This window comes from Aphanomyces astaci (genome assembly GCF_000520075.1).
Source record: "Aphanomyces astaci strain APO3 unplaced genomic scaffold supercont1.33, whole genome shotgun sequence".
NCBI classification, from domain to species: Eukaryota; Oomycota; class Saprolegniomycetes; order Saprolegniales; family Verrucalvaceae; genus Aphanomyces; species Aphanomyces astaci.
Genome location: NW_009798296.1, coordinates 399,948 through 421,559, shown reverse-complemented (window position 1 = coordinate 421,559; position 21,612 = coordinate 399,948). Strand labels below are relative to the sequence as shown.

General features: G+C 53.7%; 4 protein-coding genes across 4 annotated transcripts; all 4 read right to left on the bottom strand.

Moving 5' to 3' along the window:
- Positions 1-2,591: 2,591 nt before the first annotated feature.
- On the bottom strand, positions 2,592-5,129 carry H257_11340 (hypothetical protein; the record flags this gene model as incomplete). Its single annotated transcript, XM_009838237.1, has 7 exons — positions 2,592-3,142; positions 3,191-3,313; positions 3,424-3,710; positions 3,769-3,923; positions 3,977-4,099; positions 4,158-4,262; positions 5,019-5,129. 7 exons carry the CDS (start codon positions 5,127-5,129, stop codon positions 2,592-2,594), a joined length of 1,455 nt encoding a protein of 484 aa, XP_009836539.1.
- Positions 5,130-6,678: 1,549 nt separating this feature from the next.
- Positions 6,679-7,551, bottom strand: H257_11339 (hypothetical protein; the record flags this gene model as incomplete). The annotated part of the gene is made up of 1 exon (XM_009838236.1): positions 6,679-7,551. The coding sequence occupies one exon, from the start codon at positions 7,549-7,551 to the stop codon at positions 6,679-6,681; it is 873 nt and encodes a 290-aa protein (XP_009836538.1).
- Positions 7,552-7,632: 81 nt separating this feature from the next.
- On the bottom strand, positions 7,633-12,750 carry H257_11338 (hypothetical protein; the record flags this gene model as incomplete). Its single annotated transcript, XM_009838235.1, has 9 exons — positions 7,633-8,010; positions 8,370-9,395; positions 9,487-9,546; positions 9,633-9,938; positions 10,066-10,190; positions 10,515-10,554; positions 10,608-10,923; positions 12,061-12,367; positions 12,444-12,750. The coding sequence occupies 9 exons, from the start codon at positions 12,748-12,750 to the stop codon at positions 7,633-7,635; spliced, it is 2,865 nt and encodes a 954-aa protein (XP_009836537.1).
- A 7,801-nt stretch (positions 12,751-20,551) lies between these two features.
- H257_11337 (hypothetical protein) lies at positions 20,552-21,476 on the bottom strand (the record flags this gene model as incomplete). Its single annotated transcript, XM_009838234.1, has 2 exons — positions 20,552-20,846; positions 21,190-21,476. 2 exons carry the CDS (start codon positions 21,474-21,476, stop codon positions 20,552-20,554), a joined length of 582 nt encoding a protein of 193 aa, XP_009836536.1.
- Positions 21,477-21,612: the final 136 nt, after the last annotated feature.

The window sequence follows — 21,612 nt, the reverse complement described above, 5'->3', positions numbered from 1 at the left end:
CCTGGCCGATGCCAAACCTGGACAGCGCGATGGTCTGTCTGGTCGGAACGAACGTGTACTTCACGTTGGACTGGACCAAGGGGTACTGGCAGTTGCCGCTGCATGCGGACAGCCAGATGTACTTCTCGTTCATGACGCCTTTCGGCGTGTACACCCCGACCCGCGTGCTCATGGGACAGACGGACGCTGTCGCGTACTGCCAGTCGGTTTTCCACCAAATGTTTGGTGAGCTGCTGTTTCGAGGCCTGTTGGCCTGGCTCGATGACTTGTTGGGGTCCACCAAGACGACGGACGAGCTACTCGACTTGTTGGACGAAGTCCTGGCCATCTGTGCCCAGTTCGGACTCGAGCTGAGCCCGAAGAAGTGCCATTTCTTTCTGAGTGAGGCTGAGTGGTGTGGCAAGGTGATTTCGTCCGATGGAATCACCCTTCCCCTAGCCGAATCAAGCACTCGTGGATTTATCGCTGCCGACGACTGCGGCCGACCTTCAACCGTTGGTGAGTGCAACCAACTGGATGCGTGTGAGCATTCCTGGTTACAACCAGTTCGTGGATCCGTTGCGACGTCTGCTTGACGTGGCCACCAAGGCAGCCGGAAGCTGCAAGAAAACGGCGTTAGTGCGTGTTGCACTCCCTGCGGTGGGATGGTGGACCGACCATCTCAAGTGTTTCAACGATGTGAAACACGCCTTGGTGCATGTGGTGCCCTTGTCGCACCCACGAGAAGACATGGCGGTCTGCGTCTTCATGGACGCCAGTGACCTGTCTTGGGGACTACCTGGTCGTACGCCCGGGTGGTTTCCGTCTGTTTACGGATCACCGCAACCTGGTGTACATCTTCAACCCAAGTGGCTCGAGCGCCAACATGACGAAGTACCAGGCCGACAAGCCGCAGCGATTTCTCTGGTGATGTCGACCTTACTATCACCCTTTCGGGGTTTCGGGTGATGCGAATGTATGGGGCGACCTCCTGAGCAGATGGGGTTCGGCTCCGATGGATCAACTAGTTGCGAATGTTCGCAAGTTGATCCATGCGGTGTCACCTCTGCAACAAGTGGATTTCGAGTGGTCGACAGCCGCTACGATCAGCGGCATCCAACGTCAACCATGGAAGGGGGAGGGACCCCCCAAACGGCGTGGATTGGGACGACGACTCCCATTTTTATGGGACCCAGACGGACGAATTTGGATCCCAGATGGGCAACTGGAGCAGCAATCGGCTGCAGACTTGGTGGAAAGTGCGATGCACACGGTGGGCGATGATGGTGTGCAGAAGCTACTGGAGCAGCACTTGGCATGGGAGGAGGCCGCCAAGAATGCGAACCCAAGGTAAGGTTTGTTTCGTAGACTCACCTGATTGCCAAGTAGTTGGATGGTCTCGCACAGCGAAGTGGCTACCCGTCGCTGTCCATCGCGACCCACGATCGCAATCACGTCGGCGTTTTAGATCACGCGGTCGCTCTGCGGTGCCCGGGCGTTCGCTTCCCCGTGGACAGACGGCGGTGTTCATCACGGCACAAACACAGGCTTTAGGGATGATGCCAAGTGGGTTTTCGGAGGTCCCGGCAAGCGCCTGATCGAGCGTCTTGGCTTCTCCAACGGTGAGTTCGTCGAGTTGGGCGCGATTGTCGGCGCCGCGGCCGGTGAACTCATTTTCGGGGTACAATCCGCCGCCGGGGCCACAGCGGGAAGAGCGTTTTGCAGAGGCGGAGCGACAGGCTGTCGCAGACTATCAAGCAGAGGCGCGGGCGGTAGCGGCGCCCCATCAAGCGGTAGTGCAACATACGGTTCTGGTGTTGCAGGCGTCTGCGCCGGTGACGCCGGAGGATGAGAAGAAGTCGGCAGCGGCGGAAGAGGAAGAGGAGCCGCCGCGGGATCCACACGATAGGTTGCAGTCGTTACATGTTCGTAGATGTAGGTAATGGAGATATATACCGTTTGAATTTGTCAACGTAAATGTTGGGTGAATCTGCCAGGATCTGGGCAGATGGAGCTTGCAATTGGTCGGACTGACCACGCGTTGGACGGTGAATGAGCTGTGTCATGCACTGCGTAGCTTGGCGTTGGAGGACATCTCAGCCGCGTGATTACAGAATGCATGGGCGGGCACCGCCGATTTGTGCAGAAGGACTTGATCGACGACGCGAAAGTCGCGAAGTTGGAACGGCCTCCTTTTTATCTTGAGTCGTTTGGCGCTTCTGGGTGGCAGCCACGCTGTCATGAATCTGTTGCATGACAGAAGATCGGCGCGACAGGAAACTCTGGATGGTCTGGATCGTACGGCTGGGTGCGTTGTGGAGAACGCCAGCAGAGAAGAGCCGCGCAGTGATGTCTCCCCCACTTGAGACAGAGCCGTCCAGCATCGTGGGGAAGACGGGGATTCTGGAGATGGACAGCGTAGTGCGCCGAAAACCCCGTGGATGCCTGAACCGAGGCGTTGTACCCGACAGCAGCATGCTGTAACGTGACAGCCCACGACAAGCCGTTCGAGACCGAGTAGCTCCGAAGAATGTCTTTTTTTATTTAAGGTTGATGGATTACTGGTAAGCTTATACAGACAAAGCTACACTACTGGGGAAAATGGTGTGGGGCTACCCAGGGTTGAAGGCGAGATCCAGGTCCAGGAAATCATATAGTGGGGTGAGCTGCCGTGATGGTAGAGGAACGGACTCCGGTCCATCCAAGGAGGTGTACGACGCGCACTCATCCGGCGCCAATTTGGACAAAAAGTCCGCTGTTTGATTGCCCTCCCGAGGTCGGTGGCACCATGTACAGTGGATTGTAGCTGCTAGGCGGTGGGCCTGGAGGTACTGGGCGCGGAGCCCGGGATGACTCACACGGTAGATACCCTGCATTTGACGCATGAGCAGTTGACTATCCCCGTATACCGTAAGGTGGGTGTAACCGCGGGACTGGGCTAGCTGAAGGCAGCTCCGAAGAATGTCTTCGAGGATGCGGTTTGCGCGTTCCGTTTGGCCGTCGGACTCGGGGTGGTCAGAGGTCGAAATGGCCAGTGAGGTGTCGCACAGGGTGAAAAGGGTCATCCAAAATTTCGCTGTGAACCGGGGATCGCTGTCCGAGATGATGGAGCGGCCAGACCGAAGAAACATGATCGAAGAAGGAGCGAGCGGCGTCCGAGACGCTCAGCGTGTACCTGTGCAATGACGTATTTCGACGCAAACCATGATACCAGTGTTGCCGCGGGCATCGCGCGGTAAACCAATCATAAAATTCATGCTGACCGACGACCAAAGTTCATTGGGTATGGACAGGGGTGGAGAGGCGCCCATGAAGAAGCCATGATCTTGGTGCGCTGGCAAACGTCGCAGTGAGCGATGTAGCTCATGACAGATTAGTACATGCACGGCCACCAGTATGAGCACGCAAGGATCAAGTACATTCTGGCGCGGCCGAAATGGCCACCGGACGGCAGAAGACCGATCGTAGTCAGTTCGAGATCGGGACGCCGGTACAAGGCGTCGGCCAGAATGTTGTCCTTGTCCGGCTTGTACTGGACCGAGAATGTGCACTTGGAGAGATACGACATATGGGACGTGTTGGTCGCCGTGCGGAGGGACGCGTGGTCAGTGTAAACCACGAATGGTTTAGCTCCGAGAAGGTAAATTCGGAACTTGGTGAGGGCATAGTTCATGGAGAGAAGCTCCATGTGGTGAACCGGGTACGCTCGCTCAGTCTGATGGAACTGGCGGCTCTGCATGAAATCGGACGAGGCAGGCCAGTAGCATCAAGCACCTGCCAATGGCATACGGCGAGGCGTCGCAGACAACGGAGAAGGGCTTGGCGAAGTCCGGGAGCGCCAAGATTGGAGCACTTTGGAGGTTGTGCTTGAAGCCATCGAAGGCTGACTGGCATTCGGAATCCCAAACCCAAGGGGCATCTTTGAGGAGGAGACGAAACAGCGGCTGAGTAATGGCCACGAAATTGTGGGAGTATTTGTGAAGGTAGGTCGCAAGACCAAGCCAGCGACGAAGGTCCTTGACGGAGGAGAGGATAGCCAATCCGAAATGGCCCGTATCTTGTCGGGGTCGGCCCGATAGCCGTTCACTCCCACCAAGTCCCCCAGGACTGGGATTTCGCGCTGCGGGGGTAGAAGGGGCGAGATCGTTACTCATCGTTACTCATCGCCGCAATCGTACGACCAAGCGGGTTGGTGGTGGACAGGGCGGAAGGCGATCGGCAGCCCACCGATGAATCCAGGTTTGGCTCGCGTGGAGCCAAGTGACCTTGCGCACGAATTTGGCCTTCCAATCAATTCAAGACTGGTGGGACTCCAGCCATGACATGCTGATGAAGATATCCCATCTCTCATCGAGATCGATAATGTCGAACGATTCGACCGAGTCGAAACCGTCGAAAGTGTTGGGGACGTCGACAATGATGCGTGGTTGAGACGCAGTTGGCCATCAGTCATCTTGACGCGAACCCGGTCAGACGGGGTAAGCGGTTCAGGCGAGACAAGGTGGAGAGGTACGCGTAGTTGTTCGACGCCCCACAATCGATTAAAACAGAGAGCTTGGCTGGAAAGCCAGGCATGACAAGTTCAAAACAAATCATTTTATTTTGTTGGAGCCTCAAGAGGACCTAGTTTGTCCACAGTAGGTCGCCTCGCGACTACTCGGATCGACCTTTTCCCGTCGCACCAGAGCTCAGAGCGAAACGGAAAGGAGGGTGCGAAGAGCCGTGTTGTTCACGATGGAAGCGGTTGGAAGGACCGATCGGACGACGACGCGAGTGGTTGTTCAGTAGAGTGCGCAAGGGGCCGCGGGCAGGAGGCGTGTTCGACGCCTCACGGCGTGGAGCCATGATTGCACCAAATATCATCCACCTCCTAGTAAGTACGATTCAACGAATCACATTGATTGCCAGAACGACCAGCTTGGTCGGGAAAACATGTAGTTCTTCCGGCGTTGCGTGGGCAGCAATAGACGATGCCGTGTAGATGCTGCTGTGGCCTCAGTGGCATAGAGTTGAATCGTGCTACCAATGGCTTGGCGTACGTGATCTTCGGGGAACATCCCGCTGAGGAGTAGCGCGGTATAGCTGTCACCAATGCCGCGGCTCAGAAGAACGAGGACTGCATGATGCGCTGCCGTGTTGGTGGAGGACATGGTGGTGGTCTACTGAGTGAACTTGGAGTGCTACAGTACCAAGTGTGAGCGTGCGCAGAGGATCGCAGGAGATGGTAGAATGAATCGATAGCGTTAAGACTCCTACGCTATCACTAAGCTACGAGCAACCAATCGTTGTTTGGTTGGTGTAGAAAGTGTATCGATCAGGCCGGTGAACGACACCAAGTATCTTCGTGGGGACACCTTGGACTGACGTGGTGTTGAGTGGTTATCCGGATAGCAACCGGATGAGGGGAAGGGTTACAAATGTTGCAGACAAATAAACAGCAATTATCGCGAATTCACGTGTGTGCATTCCATGCTAGCCAGTTGCATGAATTGTACGGATAACGACTACAAAATCCGGTATTTAAGTTTCCGGATACAGATATTGCTCGAAACGACCATATTGTGTGATCGGTAGTATTAGAATTTACAATGCAGTCTGCTTCTTTGATTGACGGGATTTTGTTGCGAATCCATTTCATTGGCATTCTCCTCGTTCCACTCTATAAACCGATACAGTGCTATATATAATTCAAATTTCTTCACCTTCGTTTTTTATATTTCATAAATAATGCAAATATTTCCGGACAGAGGTATCGTGCATTTCACCCAAATTTGGACTTGAGAGTATTTTCGCCAAATAGCTTTTGAATCTATTTGATCCTATTTAACCTTGTATTGTGCTTTTTACTCGTTTTGGCCATTCACACCATAAACCTAGGTGTTTGTTATATCGACCCCAGTCTTCTAGATTATCCGTACAGTGATTTAGGATCACATTTCGTTACAGAATGTAATTATAGCAATTCTTTATGGAACTCCCTCGCTTTTGCACATTTGAAAAGTGCAAATCGAAGGTATATCAGCTTTTCTCGGGCCCAAATTGCACAATTCAGTGGTCATCATGACAACTTTTGATATTAGAAATGACACACAGCGAGGACAAGCGCCTGAGTTCGACCGTACAACGATGTACATATGGTGCCACATCGTAGAATACCACGCTATCTTCTTGTGAGTAAGTGCATGTAGCATGTACTTATCCGCTGGAATAACAGTCAAAATGTTTGATCACTTCAGCATCACATGTGATTATTATTGCTCAGAGTTATTTGGCATTTATAAAAGCCCAGTGAATTAGCTAAAACACCAGGTATTTATTCAACCTTATAACACAGTTACAGCAGAAGTACCATTCTTTTAGCCACATAAAATTGACGCCAAAACAAGTGCAAAGCACAATACATACTAGTACTATAATATACAACTATTAGTATATATGTGGCTTCTCCTATTTTTGAATATTCAACCAAGAATCCGCTTTTAAACCCTGATTATTTCAAACTGGAAAGCTCTATTTCACAAAATAATTGCCAATCGTTTGCATTGGCAGAAATTCGACATGATGTGATTTGATTGGTTCAGGCAGTTCATTAATCGATTCTCCTAAGACATTGGATTCTGCCGATGACTCCAGTTCCGGGAGCTCCACAATATAGCTCAGAGTCTTGTCGAGGGTTGTCCTGGGTTCCGACCCCAGAGACTAGACAATTTCAGCGACCCTCCCAGAGCGCGGAGCGCAGGAAGCTAAAACACCTCGGCTGGTCGCGGAACATCCGAATTTTCCCCACGACAATTCTCCCCCGTTTAAGTCCAAGCTCTGGCGAGGACCAGTAGGATCGTAGCATGCCGCAACCACACAAAGCAAAGTTAGACACGACCCAAGGAGTCCCGACGCCTCCCCACGAAATGGAGAAAGCCTCCGCTGGCAACTCTCCTCCCCACACGGCACGCTCATCCGGTGCTGGCTCGATAGCACCGGCGCCCCGACGAGCCAGATCGGGTAGTGCCGTTCTTCGATATCCACATGTCGAGAGTCAGGATGTCCGGCCATATTGCCCCGGGAGAAAGCGTCAATCTGGGCTGCAGCGAATACCGGGGTGACATCCGAGTCTGGACGGAGGACTTCCTGATTCGAATACCCAGTCCGGGTGGCCCCGACGGTTATAGCACTCACAGTCCCGGTCCTCGAACACGCCATAACGGGGTCTGGACGACCTAGCACCGAGTTTGTTGAGTCTCCTGGCTCCTGAGCGTCACTTGTCTCTTCCGGGAAGGTGGCCAATGTGCCCCGGACCCGTGACTGGGTCCGGGACAGATTGGAGGCGGCACCCTGAGGTGTCAGAGAATCTCCGTCAGGCAGCGCACTAGCGTCATGGGTGTTCGGTTCAGTTTGTCGACACGAACTTTCTTCTTTTGATGGTTCTACATGCATGCCATTCTCTTCACTCTTTACGCTTCCTTGTCGTCGATCCGTCTGTTTGTCGACGCAAGTCGTCCCCGGCGCTGGGTCCTGTGTATACACCTGTGGTCCACGAGGTCGCTCCAATTGTCTTGTCTCTTCCAGGCGCCTCATCGCAGCCTCTTTCTACGTCTGTCTGTTACCGTAAGGTTTCCTACGTTCCCGGTACTCCAATCACTCTGCCTCCTTCTGTGCTCACGGTGCTGTCTTCCGGGAGAGGTCGGGGCGCGGTTGCGCACCCGGTCCGTGCCTCTCGTCGGAGGGAGGTAGCATTGTGGCTTCTGTCTGTAACTTGTCTTCAGGGCGCTGCTGTAACCCGCCCTCTTGTTGCATGTCCTTGTAAGCAGAGTCCGGGACTCCCTTCGTTTGCGGGGGTCGGCTCGCCATACCATTCTTCGTATCGTCGCCCAGCCCCGGAGCAGTCCAGGGTTCGATAGTCGCCGAGTTCCCGGGGGAGGTATCTTCGATCATGTATGAGTCCTCCGTTCGTCTGTCGATGTCCACATCTCGCTCAATCAGGTAGTCCAGGCTGCTTTCGATAGTACAGAGGCTCGCCGGAGGCACGCGGCATCGCTACATCGAATGATCATCATAACCTCAACCCTATTGGCGACCGCAATCCGCCATGCGTACTCCCGAACGGTTTCCGTAGACCTTCGGTGGGAGTTGTCGTTAATTGCGGCCACCTTCCAACTCAGTGTCTTCTGAATGAACTCCTTCCGGAAAGCCTCCCGAGCTTCCACCCAGGAGACTGGTTCGCTGCCACGGCACCGTGAGCCCACCAGTCCTGGACGCAAAGTACTCCACAGGATATCAGGCAGTCATCGAAGATTCGAACGACCTGGGTGTCGTTGAGCCCGTACTCCTTCTGGATGATATCGAACTTCGCCAGAAAATGTACCAATGGGATTGTCCGGTCAACACTTTCGAACTTGGGCGCGAACTTCCGAGCATCGGACATGGCCTGACGTGCAGCGGAACGGGACTCTAGGGGTGCGTTGGTCGTCTTCCATATCCGGGTCCTCCAGGAGGTCCCGGAGGGTCACCTCGGCAGCCGAAGGTCCACCATAGTGACCCCCATTCGGTCCACTTCCAGGAGGTGCGGGAGGATTCGTTCGACCTGAGTGACCACCCCCGTAGCCGCCCCGGGACTGTAAACCTCCACCACCGGATTCTGGACCATAGGAGGGCGGTGGGTTATACCCCGACCCGGTATCACTAGGGGAGAACTGCGCGTACTCAACTCCGACCAGCTGACCATAGTCCCCTGAGGCCGGGTACGAGTCGGTATTGCGGTTGAGTTGCGGCATTATAGACGCCGTTGGCACAAACTGTAGCGGCATGGCGTCCCGGACTGTAAACGTCGGTGACATCCGGGGCGAAGCCTCAGTCTGCTGCATAAAACAGGTTTGGTCAAAGGCTCGGCGATGCGTAGGCGTGTTTGAGCGGGTGACCGGGAGCAAGGGCGCCATAGTAAATGTAGTATGCGTGACACCGCTTCCTTTAGACGGGGACCCCATCCGGGACAGAGCCGGAGTCCCATATGTCGCGAACGGGGCGTTGTTCGTCTTCCGAAGAGTCTTTTGTTGGAGTTCCACAGCTCTTTGTTCGACTTGTAGCTGGGCCCTCTGACGTTCCAACTCCGCATACACCAGGCTCAGAGTGAGGCCCTGGACCGACCGTTCTCTGAACAGGGTAGCCCCTTGTCCCCGCAACTGCAACTTCTCCGTTTCCAAACGGGTGCGCGCTTGCTCTATTTGGCACAGCACCTCTTCATTGGTATGCCTCTCCCGTTTCAGCTGATTCCGTGCGAGGGATGAGGGATCTTCTCCGGACTGAGCGCGTTCTTGGGTAAGTGTCATGAACTTCTCCTGGACCAACTGTTCGAGGTCCTGGCGGCATCCTTGTTCCGAAAGCAGTGTCTGTTCGTACCGATTCTGCTCGGCCAGGATAGACTCCTAGAGCCCGGGTTATCTCTTCGCTACTAGTATCCAGGAGACGTCGGTGCTCTTCTTCCCAGACTCGTTCCATCATTTGGCATCCCTGTACTTCCTCCTCCAGACTCCGTTCCCCTTCGCGTAGGGCTTCGCGGAGGTCCTGCTTTTTCTTCTCCACGATCGGGCAATTTCAACAGACGACGTTCGCAGACTCTCGGAAGAGAGGTCCCGGAGGGCTGCTCGGAGGGCCTCCTGTACCGACTCGAATTCCGAAGCCTTCGACTGGACCTCGTCCTGGGCCGAAACCAGGCCCCGGTCGTACTGGAGTAGGAAATAGGCAACCCTCTTCGAGTTGTCCTCGTCACGGGAAACTTTCCGTACTAGACGGATTTCCCCATGATGATTCCGCTGGAGGGTCTGGAGTAGTTCCCGGAGACTGGACATGAGGCCGTCGTGACACAGGTTGTCCTCTCGGCGGCGAACTTCGAGAACCCGCTCCGCATCTTTCTGGACCCGGGACAGGATTTCTTCATGCAAACGGGGTGCCCCCACGAGTTCGGAGGCCTAGGAGAGATTCACGTTGTTCCCATTTTAGAGCCAGTTGTCGTTTAAGTTCCCAGGTCCGGTCCTCCCAGGAGATAGCGTTCTTTTCCCCATCCCGGTGCAGAGCCTCATTCGCTTCGTTGGTTACCAGAGCCCGGGCAACGTCCAGCTCCCAAGTATAGTAGTGCCGGAAGTAGGTCAGGGCCTTCTGGAACTCATCCTGACGGAAACTTTCATGGGTTTCCGCAGCCCGTAGAAATAATTCGACCATCTCTACCAACTCGGTTTCGTGAACAACCAGTAAACGAGCTGGGTCCTTGTTGGCTTGTTGGAAAAACAGTAGGGATGCCGTTCATTGTTGCTCTTCAATGCCCCGAGTGAACTCTTCATAGGCCTACTGGATACCCCGTATCCCTGCTGTGGCTACCGTGATCGTGGCTACGATCCTTTTCCCATGTAATCCAGGACCGTTCCAGATATGCGTTCCCGATACCATACCCCTGTACCCCTCTTGGACTAGGAAGGTGTATCCGGGAGCTGGGACAGTGATCGAATATCGCTATATGGTTTCGGTGTCGTCTCACGACCATCGGTAACGGTCCTGGCCAGGGTTGGGGTTGAACCGTCGGTACTGGTTCTAGTCAACGAAGACGTAGGAAAAAAGGCCAGATCTGCCGCCGATGCCAGCACCAGGATCTTCAAAGTTGACCGCGTCACCGGACAGTCTGTGGGAGGCGACATTTGTGGCGACCTATTAGCCTCCCGCTCCTGTCCCGGATTCGATACTCGCGCGCCGCCATGTCCGTCTACCGGACCAGACCCGTGACCAGTGGCTTCTTTCGCAATTAGAGTGGCCAGGAGTCCAAACTCTGGGGCTTCAGCCGCCAGACGGCGTAATTGGCGCACTGCTGTCGTCGTGGGTTCTTCTGTCGATATCTTTCCGTGCTTCCTTTGCAAATACCTACCCTGCAGCTCCACCAGAATGTCGCGGGGTTTCACGACAAATCTAATGGGTAGGTGCGGCGTATGCAAGCGTGTAAAACACCAAACGCGTAGTTCAGGGCAAAATGTAAAGTCGAGTTAGTTGATTTAGCTTCAAAGAAAAGTGTCAGACTAATGGATAATCTAGGTCTGTGAGCTCCATAATGCAGCTCAGAGTCTTGTCGAGGGTCGTCCTGGGTTCAGTCCCCAGAGACTAGACAAGTTCAGCGACCCTCCCGGAGCGCGGGTTGCAGAAAGCTAAAACACCTCTGTCCGAATTTTCCCGCGACACTACACGTAATTAATTATTCATTGGGGTGCTCATCTCTTTCAAAACCGAAACAGATCAATCTGATTGGTGCAATAGATTCGTCGACCTTGGGGTGGAAAAATTGTTTCACGCCTGCAGATTAATTTGATTTTCAAAACACTCAATACAATAATCAAGTCAAATGTTTATTATGACCCAATTAGCATTCCAACCTCCTCGTGTTCCCCGCCACGCAGGCGGCGCCAACTTCTTCAGGGAGACTACATCTATTTTCGTGCGCCGTCAACGAAGAAGAATTGGATGGACCTCCACGGCCAGCAGCGACAAATTCCAGCGCCTCTTCTATCGCCACAGAAGTCGGCGGCGATTTGGTTGGTATGCTACTAGTACTATTAATAGTAATACAATGGGGAAATATGTAGTACCAATCATGCACATCTTGTGCCAATCATGCACATCTTGTGCTGGAGATGCCGCGTAAGAACACAGGTAACGTTATATCTCCTGCCCAAGCAGGAGGAAGTTCGGGCTAAGGCCTAGTTACATGTATGAATACGAAATAACTCGTTTGTTAATTCCCCAAGCCGGTGTACAGTGAGTCATGCATTATAATATGTTGGAGCACATGTACGTTGACTGCAGCCTCCTTCGCTCAGCGCCAACTCGAACACAATTAATTGCCTTGAACCAGCCAGTACAACGCACCAGTAATCAATATATTGTACACAGTTAGCGTTAGTTGGTGTACGCCAGAATTCTGATTCGCTCCAGTAAAGAGGAACAGAGGGAGTACTACTACATGTACTTGTACGTAGTACCCACACCAAGCAGCTCAAGCAGAGTTGACGTCACCACTCACCACCCCACATCCAAGTAGTTTAGCTAGTATACACTTGGAGCGACGGCACTATGCTGACATCGAACGAGCCTGCTAACCCCCAGAGGCCGCCTTTGGTGTCGGTGTACGCGAGCTGTACGTCAGCCTTGGGGTCGTTCGTGGTCGAGTACTCCTCGGTGCCATACAACCAGACGGGCAACTTGTTCTTGGTTTCGCCGTTCGAGAGCACCGTGAACCAGTACGTGGTGCTGGGCGCAAGTTCAATAGGGGACTGGGGGAACCATTGGAACGTGACCTCTTCGCCGAATTCTTGGATGGGGATACGCGGGGTGGCACAGGCCTTGGTGCACCCGGGCAAGCCTAGAAGGAAAACTCTTATATATTGGTTTGAAAGGGGGAACTATGTATAGGGGGGGATCAGTGTATAAATGGTTACCTCTGTCGTCAGGGGGGCACAAGTCAGCTTGCAACCACAGCGACGCGTTGGTGGGAATGTCGATCGTGCGGACGGTAAAGTTGACAAATTCAAGTTTCAGTCCAGTGGGGTGGTCAGAAACGGTGTCAGAACCTCCTACCGCCGGGGGGCTGCGGAATTGAACTGCCACGCTTTGGTCTTTGGAGATGGCCATGCCCGTGGTATCCCGGGGCTCAAGGCTGTCAAACACCAGCGTGATTGGGCGGTCCCCCACTTGGGACGCGGCGGCGGCGGCGGCGGCGTGGATGAGAGCAAGAAAGAACTTCATGGCAATAAATCAAATCAAGTAATGAAAAATGGGCTGACATCCACTATTCAAAGAAGAATTGAACGACCAAGCCATACTCTATGACCGGTTGGTTCTAGGTTCAATATGCGTTATCGTTATGACACTTGTCGCACGGCAAGTTTACTACACAGATCAATTAACTGTAACTGTAAATAGCAAGATTGAGACATACGGGGAGTCGTTTATTCGTTTTTGTAGGCTCTTTGTAGGCAGAATAAGCCCAACTTGTGAAAAAGTTGCCTCTGATTAGCAGGTAAGTTGTTGTATGGTGCATTTCATCTAAAGACTACAGATCGGCCATCCCCAGGAGGAGGCGTTTTAGTTTTAACGCCTCGGTTCTTTCAGTTAAACCCACCTAATGTTGACGTTAAATTATTATTACTTACGTTTTTATCTGTTAAATAGGTTAAACATCCTGAATAATCCGGATACAATGGAAACGTTCATACGGATAAGTGCTGTATACAAAGACCAAGATATACTTGATCCACCTTTTCGGCCAATATGTGCCTGGCTCGATATATTTCCATACAAAAAGGCTGGTTGGTTTAAATTCTATTTCTCGATCAATTTTTCACCAATCGAAATTTTGAACCGTAACTTCTGTTGGTCTTGACCAGTTCTATCGTTATTACGGCTTATTTTCCTAAAAAATATCAATACAAAGTTGGAATAGCTGTCGAAAGACAAGGCATTTTTTTGTAGTCTTTAGTTGAAATGCACCATAGATAGTAGAAATGGACTCCGTAGTTGTACTACATACTGTAGTAAAACACAGGGATACAATAGGATGTACTTGTTGACTGGTGTATGCTCGGCACTATTCCACCGCTGTACAGTACGTCCTACATACTGTACCGCTCATCTACGTTTGGTTCTTTCCTCGTCCCTCTTGACACACTTCGAAAGCATGTGGGCACTGTATTTGCCCCGACTGCTGAACATTGCCACGTGGTACCGTTGAGTGTCCAAGTACAGTTCCGCAATATCTTATTCCTGTTCAAATATAATATTCCTTTATCATTTTATAAATTCCAATCTGCTCGTCTGGTTTTTACACAACCCTAATCCATACTTACTTCAAGTATAAAATTTGGCCCTTCACTGGTCATGAATGTAATGCAACTTGCTAAATTATTTACGTTATCGTGAGCTGTCTAAATCCATTGTGTTTAGGTGTATGTGACAGCTAGGTCCACCACATCGCAATAGGATAAATACTTGACGAGGAATTCACGAAAGAAAAAAGAGAAAAATGGGCACATCACTGGTCGATCACGTTACTACAGGGGGGGAATAGCTCATTGTCAATGGAGGATTATTAGAATTTTAACCGGATATTATTCCTAACTTAATATTGCCTTCTCGCGTTATCCGACTGATTGGGCTCACTCGGGGGGCCCGGAAACCCCGAAGTCTTAGTAATCACGGAAGATTAAGGCAAATGATTACGCCATAGCATCATTTTAAGGGGTATTTGAAATAAAACGTGGTATTCCGGGGTAAAAGGGGTTTATGGTCAGGTTTTTGGGAAACACATGGGGGTAAATGGGGTTAGGGGTCAGAAATGATTGGTGTGAAATGTGAGTTACAGTTCGTGTCAGTAAAGCCACGTTGTTGGTGTGTTCTGGTGTCGAGTCGAAGGTGCGCCTCACAGTCAGACAACATCACGTTTTACTAGTAATACTAATGACATCCGTTAAAATGGTCCATGCCACATCCAAAAGATCATCTCCTAGACTTGCTTTTTCTTAGATGACCTTTTGGACGCGGCAAGGAGCATTTAAGCAGGTCGACCTTGCTCACGTTAGATTTCCCAATGAGAAGTACTCTCATTGGCAGATTAGCCAATTAAATCATAGTATTTGGATTGAGTTCACAGCAAGATAGCCAATCATGAGAAGGCAACCCACATCCTGCCATTTTATTGGCTCTGCAGGCTATTAATAGAGATTCTGAGTATATTATTATGATGTTTAGGTTGAACTTGCGCATGCTAAATATTCTCTTCGGCAGATTAACATACCGAGGATTATATAATTTTACAGAGGAGTCAAAATCTATATGGCTTGTCTAACTGTAAACCTATACACGCTTACACGGTAGTTTAACCGAGTCTTATGCATACTTGCGCTTTGCTTCCCATCCGAGCGGGTTACTGTAATTGATCTGTCTAGTCAAAATTCGACGTGCGACAAGTGCCATAACGGTCGTTCGTGGTCGAGAACTCCTTTGTGCCATACAACCAGATGGGCAACTTGTTCTTGGTTTCGCCGTCGGAGAACACCGTGAGTCAGTATATTCAACAGAGGACGCAAGGAGCCTTTGGAACGTGATCTCTCCACCGAATTCTTGGATGGGGATTCTCGCAGGACATTGTGCACTTAGGCAAGCCTCAAAGGAAAACTCTCGTGAATGTATATTGGTTTGAAAGGGGGAGCTATAGTGGGGCGGAAGGGCACACGTCAGCTTGTAACCACTGCGACGCGTTGGTGGGAATGTTGATCGTTAAAGTTGACATATTCAAGGGACAGTCCAGCTGTGAGCGTGCACAGAGGAAGACGCAGGAGATGGTAGAATCAAAAATGAATTGTTAGCGTTAAGACTACTACGCTATCACTAAGCTACGCGCAACCAACCATTGATGTATCGTCGGGGGAACACCTTGGTTGCGCAAGAGGACTTGGTGGTGTGCGAAGAGATACCTTGGACTGTAGAGACACCTTGGACAGAAGAAGTGTCGACTAGTCATCCGGTTATTAACCGGATGATGGGCACGGTTACACCCGCCCCTACTTAAGACAGAACGTGCCATCATCACGTGGTCAAAATGAGAGAGAACTGTTGGCGTGACAGTTGAGATTGAGATGGCAGACGAAGGCAAGAAGCGCAAGGCGAACGAGATCGCCGAGGATGCCGAAGACAGCGTCGAAGAGGCCGAAGCGCCGGCGCAGCAAGTGGATGTAGTGGACCTCACAGCCGAGTCGGATGACGCGGCCGGAGTGGCACAACGCAAGGCCGACTGGGAGGCCAAGGCGGCCTTGAAGGGCGAACGGCTTGAACAGCTGGAGCAGCAAGTGGCTGCCGAAGAGAGTCATGCAATCAGTGGGCGCCGAAAGTGTACAAAAGGTGCTGGAACAGCACTTGGCATGGGAGGAGGCCGCCAAGAAGGCACGAGCGGCCGAAGAGGTGAAGGCGAAAGCAAGTCGCGCCGAAGATGCCAAAGCGATTGCAGCGGCTGCGGCGAAGGCGGCGGACGAAGCAGCCAAGGAGGCTGCGGAAGCAGCGAGGAAAGTGACCTGCGAATGTGTGACTGGGACACCTTCAGGCGATGGGGGGGGAGAAGGAAAAGCGAGCGGCGTGGGGACCACCGTAAAGACGGAGGCCAAAGTGAAGGCTGAACTTATTGCCTCGCCCGAGACGAAGTGTACGAGCGAGAGCTGGGGTTCCACTGCGATCGCTCTCGGATCTTCACGCCTGCCGGTTGGGGTGGCGCGGACTTGGGGTATGTGCGCGACGTTACACGCCATTTGACGATAGTGCGCGAGTTCGACGAGACTCGCGAGGATTGGGGATACCAGACGGCCAATGCTGCCGGCGTGGAATAATATCTGCGCTTGTTTGCAAGTGCCCAATCGTTTGAGTTGCGGGTGTTGTGGATGCTGCTTGCCATGGAATGCATGCAGCTTGCGAGGGTGAGTTTTCACCGGTTTGATGAGTTCAAGGGCGCCATGCGCGAGTTTGCAAGAACGGGAGTGCCTGGAGCGCTGGACTGTTGACGTGGGGCGGATCGAGCTTTGCAATGATGAAGCATTGCTGGAGTACCTTGTAGCGTTTGTGTGGACGCTGGTCGGACAAGGCAGCGGGCGGCATGGGCAGTTGCCGCTGATAGCGGGGCGGTTGGCCAACTCGCTGTCTAATTTCGCCGGGGTGCGGCGACAGAAGCATGGGCGTTTGGACGCACGGTCTATCGCGCGGATCGCCACTCGCGTAAATATGCGGCGCGGGCCTGATGTATGTGTTGTTTAACATAATCTTCTGATTGCCAAGTTGTAGTTGGCCCGACTCGCACAGCGACCTGCCGATCCGTCGCTGTCCACCGCGATCCCACGATCGCGCTCGCGTGGGCGATCAGCGGTGCCAGGGCGCTGACCCCCTTGGGGCCAGGCGGCGATGTCGGCAGCGGCGCAAATGCAAGGGGCGCGAGTGACACCAGGCGGGTATTCGGTGCTTACTACGAGCGCCTGGTCGAGCGTATGGGCTTCGCTGACGGCGAGTTCGTCGACGTGAGCGCGCGAAGATGCGCAGGTGGCAGCACGATTGTCGGTGGCACGGCCGACGAATCCATTCGCGGGGTACAATCCGCCGTCGGGACCTCAACAGGATGGTCAATTGACAGCGGCGGAGCGGCAAGCAGCCGCAGATTATCGGGCGGGGGCGCGGGCGATTGCGGCGCCGCAACAAATGGTGGTGCCGGTGTCGAGGGCGGCGACGGCTGGAGAGGAGGAGGAGAAGTCGGAGGCGGCCGAAGAGGAAGAGCCGCCGCGGGATCCGAAGGATCGGTTGCCGTCACTTCATCGCTCGTAGGTGTAGATAATAACGGTAAATAACGTTTGAGTTTACCCACATAGAATGTTGAATGGATCTGCCTTGAGGTGGGCAGGTCAAGCTTGTAGTCGGTGGGACTGACCACGCGAAGAACGGTAAAGAGGCCGTACCAAGCACTGCGTAGCTTGACGTTGGAAGACATTCCAAGCGCACGTGCGTGGAATGCATGGGCGGCCACCGCCGACTTGTGGAGGAGAACTTGTTCGCCCACGGCGAAAGACGCGAGGTTAGAACAGCCATGTTTGTTGGCTTCAGTTGATTAGCGCTGCTGAGCGGCAGCGATGCTGTCATGTATCTGTTGCATAACAGAGACGCGACGGGAGAGGAAACTCTTAATGGTTTCGAGAGTGCGGCTGGGGGCGTTGGAAAGTACGCCTCCAGAACGGAGTCGAGAAGTGACTCCACCCCCACTGGAGATTGAACCCTCGAGCATAGGAGGGAGGCGGGGGTGTTGGAGATGGACCGCATAATGCGGCGAAAAGCCAGTGGACGCCTGAACCGAGGCGTTGTAAGCGAAAACCACGTGCTGTAGCGTGACAGCCCACGAGGAACAGGTAGAAACGGAGTAGCTCCGGAGGGTATCTTCAAGGACGCGGTTGGCGCGTTCCGTTTGGCCGTCGGACTCGGGGTGATCCAAAGTCGACATATCGAGCGAAGTGTCGCATAGGGCGAATAGGGTGGACCAAAACTTCGCCGTGAACCGCGGGTCGCGGTCCGAAACGATCGAGCGAGGCAGGCCGAAACGACAGAAAACGTGATCGAAAAAGAGGCGACGCCTGCTCAGCGTGTCCCGGACGGGGACGGCAATAACGTACTTCGACGCTCGGTCGACACAAACATGATGCCGGTGTTGCCGCGGGCGTCGCGGGGCAGGCCAAACATGAAATCCATGCTCACGGATGACCAAAGTTTGTCGGGAATAGGCAGAGGTTGGAGCGGAGCCCGAGAGGAGGCGGTGATTTTAGTGCAAGCATCGCAATGAGCGACGTAGCGCACTACGGATTTATACATGCAGGGCCACCAGTATGAACGCGCCAGGACCGCGTGCATTTTGTTGCGGCCGAAATGGCCGCCGCTGGGGGAGTCATGGTAGGATCGAAGGAGAGTGAGGCGCAGTTGCGCGTCACCGGGCACAACAATGCGCGGTGGTGCGTCCGCGGTGGGTTGAAACATCAAAAGCCCATCGGCGAGGGCGAAGCTGTGTAAGGCCGACGAAGCACGGCGGGGTTTGGGGGAAACGGGGTCGGTGAGTGCCGCCAGGCGCGACGAGCAGTCAGCGTCAAAGGGGTACGCTGCACGAATTCGATCGTGAAGACCCGACGTTAAAAGACCGATCGTGGTCAGTTCGAGATCGGGACGCCGAGATAGGGCGTCGGCCAGGACGTTGTCCTTCCTGGGCTTGTATTGAACCGAAAATGTGAATTCGGAGAAGAACGAAATCCAGCGCGCCATGCGCTGTGAAAGGTGGGGCGTGTTCGTCGCTGTGCGTAAGGACGCATGATCGGTGTAGATCACGAAGGGTTACCGCCGAGTAGGTAGATGCGGAACTTGGTCAGGGCGTACTTTATGGAGAGAAGTTCCAAATCGTGGACTGGGTATGCCCGCTCAGCCGCGTGAAGTTGGCGGCTTTGGTAGGAGACCGGGCGAGGGTGACGGGAGGCGTCGAGCTGCATTAGGCAGCAGCCAATTGCGAATTGCGAAGCGTCGCAAACGACGGAGAAAGGTTTGTCAAAGTCCGGGAGCGCCAAGATCGGGGCGCGTTGAATATTGGTTTTGAGGGCGTCGAAAGCCTCCTGACAAGCGGTGTCCCAGACCCAAGGGTCGTCCTTGAGGAGAAGCCGAAACAACGGCTGGGCGATGTCCGCAAAGTTTTGCGAGTATTTGTGCAGGTACGTCGCAAGGCCCAGCCAGCGACGAAGATCTTTGACGGAGGAGGGGATAGGCACTCCGTAATGGCCTTGATCTTTTCGGGATCAGCCCGACAGCCGTTCACCCCCACTAAATCTCCCAGAACCGGGATTTCGTCAACGCCAAACATACATTTGGCGAGGTTGGCATAGAGTCCGTTGGCACGGAGGACATCAAGCACCTTGCGGAGGTGGCCGCGATGAACGTCAAGATCAGATTGCGTAGAGGAGGCGCAACTGTGAACGTAAATGTCGTCAAAGAACGACGGTGCGAAGTCGCGAAACGCGCGGAACTTCTCGGTAACCATACGATTGAACGTCGCCGGGGCGTTGGACAGACCCTGTGGCATGACCAGCCAGCCACTCCCATAACATGCCACTCGGCGTAGAAACCGCCGTTTTTTGGGACGTCGCATAGACGCATTAAGATCTGGTAAAAGCCATCGCGAAGGTCGATGGTGGAGAAAATGGTGGATAGACCCATGCCGTCGACAATAACATCCTTGCGAGGAATCGGCGTCTGAGCCGGAATCGTGGCTGCGTTCAATTTGTTAAAGGCGTGTACAATACGCTATTTCCCACCACAGGCTTCTTCACACAGAAGGTCGGGCTGCTGTGAGGGGAAATGCTCTCGCGGACGTGACCCACCGCCTTGCGGGCCGCGAAGAATGCGTCGATGGCATCGACTTGGTCGCGAGGAAGCGGCCATTGCCGCGTTACACAATACTTTGCGCCGGGCACGAGGTCAATCTCGTGTTGAACGCCCTTGTCGACTGGGAGGCGACACGCTACCTCGTTGGGGAAGACGTCCTCAAATTCGTGGAGGAGGTCGAAATAGGGGTTGGATCGCAGGGAGTCCCACGTCTGGGACTTCAAAGGAGCCGCGAGGACCGAGTCATCTGCGGTCGAGGTCAAAAAGAGATCCGTCTCTTCTTCGACTGTGATCATCGCCAAGGCGGCGATATCGTGGGCGCGGAGAGATTCCATGAGCGAGTGGAAGCTCATCTCTGGCAGTGCCAGGATCTCGGACGACGTCCGAGGGAGTTCGTGCAAGTTATACGTTTCTTCGATAAACGTGGTTGCCAAGGTCGAGGCAACTATCGGGGGCAGTAACGGGGCCTCACCGATAACAACAGAGGGCGACTCTGTTGGGGGCACGAAAGGAGTATTGTGTAACACCGTGGTTGGGTCCATTGGGGCCGCGGGCGCTGGGGCCAATGAGCGCACTGCGGGGCTAGGAGAGGCGAGATCATTACTCATCGCCTCTAGCGGAGGGCCAAGCGGATTGGTGGTGGATGGGGGAAGGCGATCGGCAGCCCGCCGATGAATCCAGGGTTGGCTCGCGTTGAGCCAAGTACCTTGTGCACGGATTTGGCCTTCCAGTCAATCCATGGCTGGTGGGACTCCAGCCAGGACATCCCGATGATGAGATCCCATCTCTCATCGAGGTCGATAACATAGAACGGTTCGATCGAGTCGAAACCGTCGAAGGTGATGGGAAAGTTGACGATTATGCGTGGTTGAGACGCAGTGTGGCCGTCGGCCATCTTGACGCGAACCCTGTCGGAGGGATCAGAAGAGGGTAAGCAGTTGAAGCGAGAGAGTGTGGAGCGGCTGGCGTAGTTGTTCGACGCCCCACAATCGATTAAAGCAGAGAGCCAGGCACGACAAGTTCCAAACAAATCATTTCGTTGGGTTGGAGCCCAACACGACACAGAAGAAGGTCTGTGTCCGAGGCTAGGTCCTTAGAGTGTGTCAGCACGCCACATACCTCCAAAGGACCTAGGGTATCCCCAGTAGGTCGCCTCGCGCCTACTGAGAGCGACCGTTTCCCGCCGCACTCGAGCTCAGAATGGTGGACGTGAGCCACCATGGCGTTCATGATTGAAGCGGTTAGGTGGACCGCTCGGAGGGCGACGCGAAGAGGAACCGTGTGAGGGCGGCTGACGCCACACGGCGAGGGGCCGGGCATGCGCGTGAGAAGTGTCCCGGGCGACCGCAATTGAAACACGTGCGGTCGTCCGATGCCTGGACGTGCATGGAGACATCCATGTCTGGTGAAGCCGCGCGTGCGTGCGCGAAGGAGGAGGAGAATGATTCCGAAAGCGCGATTCGGACGGCTTCTTCAAAGGTGTCCGGGTAGGCGCGAAACAGCTGTGTGCGCGCCGGGCCTTGGTTGAGACCGTCCATGAAAACGGTCACCCGTAGGGGCTCCGGGGGTGACTCTTCATCGTTAATGTTCGCAGCCAAGAAGCGAAGATCATGGATGAACTCTTGAAGGGAGCGTTTCCCGTGCTTGCAAGCCAGATATTGCGAGCGATAACGA